The 12076-nt window shown below is 44.4% G+C and overlaps 1 protein-coding gene across 1 annotated transcript; it reads left to right on the top strand.

Annotated features, from left to right (window-relative positions):
- Positions 1–8006: 8006 nt before the first annotated feature.
- On the top strand, positions 8007–11390 carry id3 (inhibitor of DNA binding 3). Its single transcript, XM_068011461.1, has 3 exons — positions 8007–8463; positions 8581–8639; positions 9505–11390. Exons 1-2 carry the CDS (start codon positions 8149–8151, stop codon positions 8626–8628), a joined length of 363 nt encoding a protein of 120 aa, XP_067867562.1. The 5' UTR covers positions 8007–8148; the 3' UTR covers positions 8629–8639; positions 9505–11390.
- Positions 11391–12076: the final 686 nt, after the last annotated feature.

Raw genomic sequence — 12076 nt, 5'->3', positions numbered from 1 at the left:
ATGTTGCAGCTGTACAGAACCTTAGTTAGGCCACACTTAGAATATTGCGTGCAATTCTGGTCGCCCCACTACCAGAAGGATGTGGAAGCTTTGGAGAGGGTACAGAAGAGGTTTACCAGGATGTTTCCTGGTCTGGAGGGCATTAGCTATGAAGAGAGGTTGGATAAACTCGGATTGTTTTCACTGGAACGACGGACTACGGGAAAAGGAAACGGTGGATCCTGTCGGATGGTTCCCCGAGCAGACCGTCAAAGTCATTTGGCGGAATGCCTCATCACCAGAACTTTCAAACAAGCACCAAGACGTAGCTTGGCTGGTGGTGAGAAGGGCCCTCCCCGTCAGATCCTTCATGCACATCCGAAGTCTCGCCCCCTCCGCACAGTGCCCCCGCGTTGGCTGTGGTGGGGAAGAGACGGTCGCCCACCTCCTCCTGGAATGTGCCTTTGCAAAGCAGGTGTGGAAAGAGATGCAGTGGTTTTTGTCAAGGTTCATCCCAAGCAGCTCTGTAACACAGGAGTCTGTGCTCTACGGGCTGTTCCCAGGGACGCACACCGAGACAAACATCAACTGCTGCTGGAGGACTATCAATTCGGTGAAAGACGCCCTTTGGTCTGCCCGAAACTTGCTGGTCTTCCAGCGCAAAGAGTTGTCCACCACCGAATGTTGCAGACTGGCACATTCCAAGGTCCAGGACTACGTGCTGAGGGACGCACTAAAGCTTGGGGCAGCCGCAGCAAAGGCTCAATGGGGAAAGACCACAGTGTAAGGTTCCCCCACCAAGCTGGACTGAGGGGCTGGATCCATGGGAAACCCCTCGAACTGTATCGTTAATATTCTCAATGGCTGTAAATGTAAAACTGTAATTGACATGACAATTGTGAAACGGAAGGGTTGGGAAGAAACTCATGACAGTATTGAAGGAAACTGATCTCCCTTGCAATGTTTGTATTTTTTGGTGCTGTTTGGAAACTGTTTGGCAATGTAATTTTTACAGATTTTTATGAATAAAGTATATTTTGGAAATAAAAAAAAAAACTCGGATTGTTTTCACTGGAACGACGGAGGTGGAGGGGCGACATGATAGAGGTTTACAAAGTTATGAGCGGCATGGACAGAGTGGATAGTCAGAAGCTTTTTCCCAGGGTGGAAGAGTCAGTTACTAGGGGGCATAGGTTTAAGGTGCGAGGGGAAAAATTTAGAGGAGATGTGCGAGGCAAGTTCTTTACACAGAGGGTGGTGAGTGCCTGGAACTTGCTGCCGGGGGAGATGGTGGAAGCAGATATGATAGCAAGATTTAAGAGGCATCTTGACAAATACATGAATAGGATGGGAATAGAGGGATATGGTCCCCGGAAGTGCAGAAGGTTTTAGTTTAGGCAGGCATCAAGATCGGCGCAGGCTTGGAGGGCCGAATGGCCTGTTCCTGTGCTGTACTGTTCCTAGTTCTTTGGAAGGGCTTCCACTCCATTAACATCTAACTGGTCTGTGACCACAACAAGAGATCCCTCCGCGGGTGCGCTCATTTTCCTGGCAGCTGCCATCGCTCATTCATCCTTTTTCAGTCCAGGCTGCCTCAAATCTTCACTCCAACTGTTATGACCAGGTGAGAAAGATCTTTAGGGTTCCCTTTCAGCCTTCACCTGGTCTTACTGTAACAGGGTTTAATTTTAAACACATTGTGTTTTTAGTTCCCCCTTGGTGAATCCTTGTTCACTGCTTTCCAATTATAAGGCAAAGAAACCAGCACAAACAGGCTTTCTTAGGTTTAAAGAAGAAAAGTTGAAGTTTATTAAACTTAAACTTAAACTCCAATTCGGTTGACGCCTACGGATACACGACACACCTACACTAGCATGCATATGCGATACACACATGCAAATAGAGACAGAAAAGAGCAGAAGAAATAAAGTGGAAAAGTTTGAGGCAATATCTGAAGAGTTTTTGTGACGGGTCTTCTAGCTCACTGTAGAGTCCTTGATTGTAGGTAGATCTTGCTTTTCGTTGGGGCCCAGTATTCTTCTTAAACCTTGTTCACTGTAGGAGCCTATTCTCTTTGGGGTTCATGTGTCTTCAGTGGATTCAGAGGCTTGTGAGAAAGAGATGGGAGCAGAAGGGACAGCGATCTTCTCAGTCCAGGAGCAAACAGATCTTCTGCCAAAACTGTTTGTACAAATTCACAAACTCAGGTTGCCCAGCAGGTTAGTCATGTGACTAGCTGGTTTGACCATGTCCATTTGTGTATTCGGCCAGCTTAGCAGTCAGCCTGGAATCCCCCACCTTCAATGTCTGGTGTTCAAAAATCCATTGTGGGTTGAATGTGTCAGGGAATGGCTGCTTTGTCCTTCCAAACACTGTCTGTTAATATGCAAATATCTTTCCAGCCACGGCTGATCTGTTCAACAAGTCCTTTCTTCACTCCAGTAACAGTTTAAAATCAATGTTCATGACAAAATTCATGTGCCTCATTCTTGGCCGGTGGGGGCCTAGCATGACACCAACCCTCAACGTACATGGATGGATCCTAGGGGACAAGGCTAGTCACTTGAAGGGATGGCTACTGACCCTGCTGTGGGAGCCCCAGACAGAGGCACAGAGGTGAAATGACCAATGCCACCTGCTCACTAGAACAACCAATCACCACATCATTGGGCTTCTGAAGATGCGATGCCAGTTCCTGGACACCCTCCTGCTAGGGTCTCAGTCATTGAGATGATTTGCTGAGCTCTCCATAACATGGCGGTCCAGAGAAATGTGGACCTTGAGGACAGTGAGACTCTGGAAGGAGACAGCTCATCAAAGGAGAAGCAGGAGCAGGAGGTAAGAGTGAAGCAGGAAGAGGAGGTGGAGGGAGATGACACTGAACAGAGAGGTGCCCCTGCTGCATGACGAGGTGGCCTCCTCCTGCCACCCTCCGGGAAGAGGACTTCCCTCCTCTACCTCATGGCCTCCAGCATTAGATCCAGGTTGGCATCAATGAAGTGATAGGTCAGCCCTGCTCCAGGTGCCAGGCCTCCCGTTCCCGTGACATTTTGTTTCCCTCTAGTGAAGTGGAAGGCTTTGGCATAAACCGCACATCTCTCCCTCAGGACAACCAGCAGCCTCAGTGATGGCTGCCATGGGGAATCTAAATGAGTCTCACACTTCATCTGACCCGGCTCCGTTCCCGCTCCCACTGGCTCGCATTGGACAGGAAACTCATCTCCATATCAATTAAAGGCTCACCCCCGAGGAAATCTTAGCTTTAATCAGTTTCCCACCGGAAGCAGCTTTCTGACCAGAAAACAAACACAACTCCTGTTTCCCACCTCTGTGGCAAAAATTCAGCCTTCTGGTTGTATACTAAAACGCACCAACTCCCATTCACCCATCACCAATGTTCCTTCTAAATCATGCAAACAGGCAGCCGTACAGCAACCCAGAAGTTCCCGCGCAGAAGTCGGTCCTTTAAATTACCGTGCATGGGCAGCTGCCCAAAAAAACTTAAAGGGCCCACGCACTTAAAATGAATAGGCTGCGCACAGGAAAAAATATTTGAGGGAAAATTGCCCATCATCCTTGTGCTCACTGACCTGCATTGGCTCCCGGTCTGACAACATCTTGATTTAAAAATTCTCATCCTTCTTTTCAAATCACTTCATGACGTTGTCCCTCCCTATCTCTGTAACATCCCCAGCCCCTTGTAAATCTTTTCTGCAGTATTTTGTTATCTTGCACTGTTATGTGGGGGTACAACTCAAAGAGTCACCTGCTGATTTCTCTCAAACTGTCTTTTGTGTTTCCTACAACAGTAACTACACTTCAAAAGTATTTAATTGGCTCTAAAGCACTTTGGGACAGCCTTAAAGGCACTTTATTGCTCTTTCTTTCTAACCTATGCTGGGCTGCTGATCAATGCTAACACTGAGTGCTGACAGTGGAAATATTCTCTATTTCTCAGCACTAACATCTCACACCTTGTCATTTCACAAATAAAGGATTAAAAAGAAAAGGCGGTTCTATAAAAATACGACAATGTGTGAATTAATTACAAAGAATTCAGGCGCAGTGCACCCACGCAATGTGGAGCCTTTCACTTTCAATTTCATGTTTCAGTGCCGGGTGGCTGTTGGATTGCTTGGTGTGTCATTCTTCATATTGCTTCCATGGCTGTATTTGAAAAGATGCAGGGAGCTTTCCTGGTGTCCTGGTTAACATTCCTCCCAAAGCCAAGAACAAAATCAATTAATTGGTCATTAAAAACAACAACCTGCATTTATGTAGCATCTTAACTTCCCAAGGCGCTTCCCAGGAGGGTAATCAGATAAAATTTGATTCTGAGGCACATAAGGGAGATATTAGGGCAGGTGACCAAGTTTGGTCAGAAGGGGTAGGTTTTAAGCTGTATCTTAAATCAGTGGTTCTTAAACTTCTTTGGTTGAAGAGCCCTTTTCAAATGGATTAGTAATCACGAAAAACAACCCCCCCCCATTTAAATTGTATTACTATATAAAACTGATAATATGAGTGTGTTGCATGTAAAGTGTATTTTAATAATGGTTTTAAGACAATGGGTATTTACTTATAGGCATCAGTGAATTGGATGCGCCTGCTTCTCACTGCAGTCTGTCCATCCTTAGTACGATGTTTGACAACAATACTCGTAAATCATTCTCCACTTTACTTTGTCTTCCCAGCTTTAGGGAATATGGTGTCCTGGCCAAACTTGCATTTTGGCGCCCTCTCTTTGAGTTTAAGTATCTAGTACTTAATTAAATATTTTTTTAAAACTCCTCTCTCGAACAAGGCTGAACTCACCTGGTGTTCACTACCAGCCTTGGAAACTGTGGCTCCAGCTGGTGATCTTTGTGCCACTGTCACTGTTCCTGCATCTGCGCGCTCTTCCTAGATGAGACAGCAAGCCCACTTTGTGCTGCACATATAGTGGCTGCACTCCACTCCCACTGAACCCGCCAACGCCTGCCGCTCATTTGCTTAATCTTAGCCACGGTGCCCTGTCACTCACCCTTAAGGCTGGCCCTGCTTGGTGAGCACTTTCATGGACCTCCCAGAAAGTCTCTACAGACCCCCAGGGATCTGACGGCCCCAGTCTGAGAACCACTGTCTTAAATGAGGAAACATAACTGGAGTGGCAAAGAGGTTTGGGAGGGAATTCTAGAGCTTAGGCCTGGATGGCTGAAGGCCAATGTTGGGGCTAAGGAAGTTGGAGATGTGTAAGAGACCAAAATTGTAGGAGCTCAGAGATCTCAGAGGGTTGTGGGGCTGGAGGAGGTTACAGAGATAGAAAGGGGTGAGGCCATGGAGGGATTTGAACACAAGAAAGAGAATTTTAAGAGTGAGGTGCTGCCAAACCGGGAGCCAATGTAGGTCAGTGATGAGTGAATGCGACTTGGCGCAAGTTAGGATATGAGCAGAAGAATCTTAGATGAGCTCAAGCTAATGGAGGGTGAAAAATGGGAGGTTGACCAGGAGAGCAATGGAATAAGATAGTGCTGGAATTACACAGCAGATCTATCAGTAACTGAAAAGAAAAACGATAGGGTTGTGGGTTAGAATATGTCTTGAATGAAGGGTCCTGTCCATAGCAGCTGGGTTCAGTGGGTAGCTCTCCTATCTCTGAGTCAGAAGATTGTAGGTTTGTAGTCCCACTCAAGATATTTGAGTACAAAATCTAGCTGGACAGTCCCAGTGCACTACTAAGAGAGTGCTGCACTGTTGAAAGTGCCATCTTTCAGATGAATGCTAAACTGAGGTCCTGTCTGCCCTCTTAAGTGGACCTAACCTATCCCATGGCACTATTTTGAAAAGAAGGGTGTTTTACCTGGTGCCCTGGCCAATATTTATCCCTTACCCAACATCACTAAAATAGATTATCTGATCATTATCTCATTGCTGTTTGTGGGACCTTTCTGTGCACAATTGGTTGCTGCGTTTCCTACATTACAATAGTGGCTACATTTCAATAAGTACTTCATTGGCTGCAAAGCACTTGGGGGGGGGGGGGGGGGGGAATGGTTCTGAGGCAGTGAAAGGTGCTATAGAAATGCAAATTCATTCTTTAAAAGTTGGCCACTATTGAGAGTCATGATTTACTTGGTGTGAATTCTGGTAGTCCAGTCACACACTATGGGGAATTTCACCCAGAATCCCAAACTGACTAAACACCAGTCTGAAAGCTGTTTGATGAACGTGGGGCTAGTACTCATTAGATTTCCCTATAATTTAAACTTTGCAAAGCACCAAAACAAGCTTTGTTCGTTGCTGCTGTTGACCCACAATCCTGACTTTTACATTTGTTTAAGATCCTCTTTAAAAAAGAACAAATGCAAATGTGCAGGTGTCCTTGTAGTAAAATCATCTCCATTTGAGGCAGGAGCGGGCGGGAAACACACAAACACATTTCCTTATTGATCTGACACCTCTGACAAACAGCCTTGGAGTAATCCCAGAGCTCAGGGTGATTGCTGCAAACCAACACCCAACGCAGGGCTTGACTGACAGCTGCCTCACTAAGGTTACAGCCCCGTGGGTCGGCCCCCGCCTGTTGCTGATTGGACAGCCCGGGAGAAAAAAGGCGTTTGATTGACAGCTTTTATCCGGACTCCTGGTTACAGTCGCCCTGGAAACCGCCGCAGCGGCGCCAGCGCTGGCTCTCATGAATGGGTGACGTCACGGGGCTGGCGCCAGGGAGTCTGGAGCTGAGTCTGCTGATTGCTTCTTGTTCCTGCCAATTCATCACCTGTCAAAACTAGCCCTGTTTGCCTTGAGAAAACGAATCTACCTAGATCAACACAGCTGGCAGGGACAGACAGATGTGCAAAGATCAGTTTAAAAAAAAATGTTATGACAAAGTATGCAAAAGTTGAAACTTTGGAATAGTTCAGAACTTCGCAGAAAGTTAAAAAAAACTTTGCAAAACAGTTAAAACTTTCCACAAAAAAGTTGAAAAGCAACCTCATTCCTTTTTCCAAACTATAAATGCAACAACTCCAATAGCAAATATACTAAAGCGAGACAAAAAAAAAAGCTTTCAAATGTTTGGGAAATTTAAGCTTAGACATGCCAGCCAGAGAACGAGGAATGTTTTCGGAAATGTACACAGCACAAACGGCAAAGTCACGAGCTGACAGTTTGCATGTTAAATAGAACAGTAACGGATGCAAATTGAAATCGAGATTTAGGTGCCAGTACTTTTGCAGATTAGAACCGTTTGGAATGATGCAAAAAGGCATTTTAAAACAACTGTCGATTTGCACAGCTGCATGAAACCGCCGCTTGCATTAGTCACAACGAGAACCTTTTGCAGAAAACAGTCTTGAAGGTTTTTCATTTCTTGAGAAAGGGGGGGGGGGGGGGGCGGTAATCATCAACTACACGGATAAACGGTAGAGGACTGGGAGAAAATGCCTGGGATCAAAGTAAAGACTAAATACTTGCACAAGCCCGGGGAAGACAATGAAACTTGCACATTTACTTGATAAAACCAGCCCCAGAAAGTCACGCCAAAAAGAATTCAGCTAAAGTGCAGTTATGAATCAGAAGGGATTTTTTTTCACTTTAAGGTGATTGCAACTGTCAGCTTTTGAATATATAAGCTTTCAGTTCTTGAACTTTCAGAACTTTTTCCCAATATCTCGAAAGCGGTGGTGAAAAATTTTGGCTGACAATCCATTATTTTCAATACTTTGCTTAATAATTTACTTTTCCATTCTGATGCATTTACACTCAGAACACAATTGTAAAGGAATTCTCTCCATAAAAGCCGGCTTGTTCCAGTATCTTTCTCTCTCTCCCAGCTGGCTCGCTCTTGTTCCTTATTCCTGTCGGTGGCGCTTGTAATTCGTTAGACGGTGTCCTATCGGAAAGGGCGTTTCTAAATCACCCTCTCTCCTTTCCAAAGATGGTTTTTCACTGGGCTACAAGGGTAGGTGAAGTGACGTTGCGTTTCTGCACAAAATGTGGGGGTGTGGCTGGGAACTGAAGCGAGATAAATAGAGGAAAGTCCAAAACATAGCATTTCTGCTTTTACTGCGGAGGCTGTGTAGGGAGACAGACAGACAGTGCAAGTTTCAAGATCCTTCTGTAAACATTCATTAAACAGGAGGGTTTTAAAAAAAAAAGCGTTCCAAAAGGAAATTTGACAGAGGAGAGATGAAAGCCATCAGCCCCATCCGATCTGTCAGAAGCTGTTACGAAGCAGTTTGCTGTTTGTCTGATCAGAGTATGGCCATCTCACGGAGCAAGAACCCGTTGGAAGAGTCCATCAGCTTGATGTACGACATGAACGACTGCTACTGTAAGCTGAAGGAGCTCGTCCCCAGCATCCCGCAGAACAAGAAAGTTAGCAAAATGGAGATCCTGCAGCACGTTATCGATTATATTTTTGACTTACAGATTGCATTAGAAAGCCAACAACAGGATCCCGCCAACAACCCTGCATCAAGCAGCTCGATCCTGACACTGCAGGTAAAAGAACTCAAATGATTCATTGGCGAATTATGATGTGATACCGTTCCTTTTTGGAACGAAGTTTCTCGCCTCCCCCTGCCCTTGTAACGTTTTTTTTTTACTCTTTACCTTTAGCGATCGGAACTGTCTAGTGAAGGAGATAGTTTGAGCTTCTGTCACTGATTTACCCAATGGTGAGTTACTGTACCTGGAATTGAACACATTATATGCTGCAAATGGTATTCAGCATCCACTGAAATAGTTTTTATAAAAACCATTAAAACTAATGACCACGATTTAAAAGTTTAAGAGTTAACATGTTTCTACTATCCTTGGGAGTGGACAGATTGAATTAAGATATACATGTGGGGTATAACTTATTTATTAAAATAAGAGGACAACTATAATTTTTTAAAAAATCTCCAGTCCAATCAGCTGCCTATTGCAGTTTAGCAAAGAAATTCGAGTTAGATGCCAACAGCCCTGAAGGAGGAAAGAAACATTTTGGTTGTTGCACTAAACAAACCAGAATGAATTAAATGGGAGGGAAATTGAAACTTGGCAGAAAGGTTTGTATACAGAAATTCAAAGTTTTGGTAATTAAATAATGGTTAGGATGTGTTTAGCAGCAGGAAGGGAGTTGTATAATTTGTATCCTTGTTGCACCAAGCTCTGATGCTGGAGCCTTGCAGATGTTTATCTAGATAATGCATTCTCCTTCCCCCCCCCCCCCCCCCCCCCCCCCTCGCAGGAAGGGCGCCACTAAACATTAATATTTTTGTTGTTCTTTGCTTTGCAGTAATCTTGCCCGGGTAATTTTAGCTCCCATCTGCAAAGACTTAGGGAAACAACAACTGTGTGCCAGTTAACAAACGCTTTCTGTGGAGGGAATGGGTTGTGTGTGTGTGTGTTTTAAAGCGGGTTTCACTCTATGCTGATGTATTATCAGTCGGGGGCAGTGCAAGTTTCCTGCATGGCGCCAGTCTGTCTGGCCCTGATCTGCTCTGCTCTCACACTGACTGACTGACTGACACGCCTCTTTCCCATTCAATCCTGCAGGTGTGCACTTAACTCTCCGCTCCAGCATTGCTCCAAGAGTATCCTGCCAGCAAATCAGCCAACAATAAGACCCCCTTCTCTCCTGTCTCCACTTTAAGCACCGTCTTGAACACTTTTACATTCATTTTATGGACAAATCGTGTGAATTCTGAAAGGAGCAAGCCAGTACATAACTGAGAAATTCATTCCAATTAGCATCCAGATCACGAAATTTAACCTTTAATAGTTTTTTTTTTAGCCACTAAAGGACCAAAGACCCTCAATGGAGTTATCTGTCATGGTCATTCGGTGAGAAATTATGATTAACTTTTGAATGTTGCTGGTTGATTTGAACTTGGTGAAAAGCAACAAATGTCAGGACTCAGTGTTATTTCTTTTTATTCAAGTTGTGAAATAAACTGATTTTTTTTGAGAGGGACCTGGACAAGGAGACTCAGCTGATCTCCAGAGTTAAATACTAGAATGGCCTGTGTAATTGCAGTTGAAAATATCCAAAGCTGTTCTTGGTTCTTGTAGCACAGATGACTGTGTCTTGTGATGTGGGACTTGTCCCTCTGTCTCCTGTAGAGTGGATCACTGTCTCCCAGGGTCACTGTCACCTGTAGTGTGGATCACTGTCTCCCAGGGTCACTGTCTCCTGTAGAGTGGATCACTGTCTCCCAGGATCACCGTCTCCTGTAGCGTGGATCACTCTCCCAGGATCACCGTCTCCTGTAGCGTGGATCACTGTCTCCCAGGGTCACTGTCTCCTGTAGCGTGGATCACTCTCCCAGGATCACCGTCTCTTGTAGTGTGGATCACTGTCTCCCAGGATCATTGTTTCCTGTAGTCAGTATGCTCTGTAGTGAGACTCAGTGCCTCCTGCTGTATGGGTCAGTGTTTCCTTTAGTTTTTCTTCTCTGTGCACGGCCTTTGTGTCACATTCTGTACTACATTCAAGATTACTGCGCAGATGTGCACCTATGCAACATGGAGGGAACTTTGGTGTGGGTTACTGTCTCCCATAGCATGGGCCAAATCTATCACAGCCTGCATGTATGTGAAGTATCTACAATAGTGCAGTCTATTTGCATGATACCTGTTGGATCCACCGGCATATGTGGGAGGACAGCTTAGCTCGGTCACTCCCTTAGGATCAGTATAAACGCAGCTTAAAGTTGGATCAGCAAATGTCGGCAGGGCTTGAACCACGGCATGACTCGTTTTGTTGATCAAAATCTTAAATTAATCTCACATTACTGGATGGGATCCTCAGACACTGAACTACCAATAGTACCTCATGCAGAGTGGGCCAGATATCGGAATAGAATGGGCACGTTGCATAGATGTTAACAGACGGAGAATTGCAGGCTGTGAATCCAGTGATTTTCCTGTAAGACTGCAGCATGGAGGCCTCTGGATATTCACATCAGGAGATGTTGAGTAAAGCAAATCTTTGGGTTAATCAAGACTTGTGACGTCTACCACTTCACAAGTTGGAAAGTTCTGGGCAGCTGAGTGAAAAAGATTGGTGGGTACAGCCCTGTAACTGTGAACTAGAACCAGTGTTCCTTGTATAATTTTTAAATCTAGTCAGGAATATTATCCTAATGCAATTGGAATCTTAGGAAGTAGTACCTTGAATGTGCTGGGAGGCAAAAAAGTTTTCCTGAGGATGTCTTATTCTAGTGGAAATGCACAAATCTTGGAGAAGAACTTCAAGTAGACACTGCTTCACCAACCTGTAGAAGAGGGAGTGAAGCTCCCCAACCTTTGCGAACTCTATACTAGAGTATCTTTTGTATATTTGCAGGGAGAAATGTTCCTGCAAACAGTTTTATTTCTTCTGTTTAAAAAAAAACTTTTTATAAAAGTTTATGGAAATGTACATTTTATACATAATTAAAAAATTACATTTACAAAAAGAAATTGTAATTTATTAAAGGCATGTGGTATATGAGTAATATGAGGCATGTTGTGTGATGAGTGTAGCATGCTTGGGAGGTTCCCAGTGCTCTCCACCAGTGGGGGTTTTCCTCACCTCATTACTGGGTCTGTTACAAACTAATTTATAGAGATTGATGTCTGTGATCAGTTAAGTCCCATTATCATTGTATCATGTGGCGACCAGGATGTTAGAGGGTGAATTAGATGAGTGCTGGTCTTTTTTCACACAGCAATTACTATGTAAACTATTTTAAATAGTTATACAAATTCTCCAGATATTGGGGAATTCCTGCTGTACAAGGATGGGTAGAGTGTTTTAATTTCTTTCATACTGTACTACAGCTCTATGAGCCTCTTGTACTTTGTCCAAAGTTTAATAAGCCTCAAAAGGGTCTCCCCGCAAATATTAACATACTCGCAGAGATTGTGTAAAGTATTAACACCCCCAGAGACCCTCTGTAAATACTAACACACTTCCAGAGACCCTGTAAAATATTAACACACTCGCAGAGACCCTGTAAAATATTAACACATTCCCAGAGGCTCAATGTAAATATTAATGGATTCCCAGAGACCCTCTGTAAATATTAACACATTCCCCGAGACCCTCTAAATAATAGATTGCCAGAGACCCTGTAAAATATTA

This window comes from Heterodontus francisci, chromosome 31 (assembly GCF_036365525.1).
Source record: "Heterodontus francisci isolate sHetFra1 chromosome 31, sHetFra1.hap1, whole genome shotgun sequence".
NCBI classification, from domain to species: domain Eukaryota; kingdom Metazoa; phylum Chordata; class Chondrichthyes; order Heterodontiformes; family Heterodontidae; genus Heterodontus; species Heterodontus francisci.
This window is presented reverse-complemented; position numbering and strand designations above follow the sequence as displayed.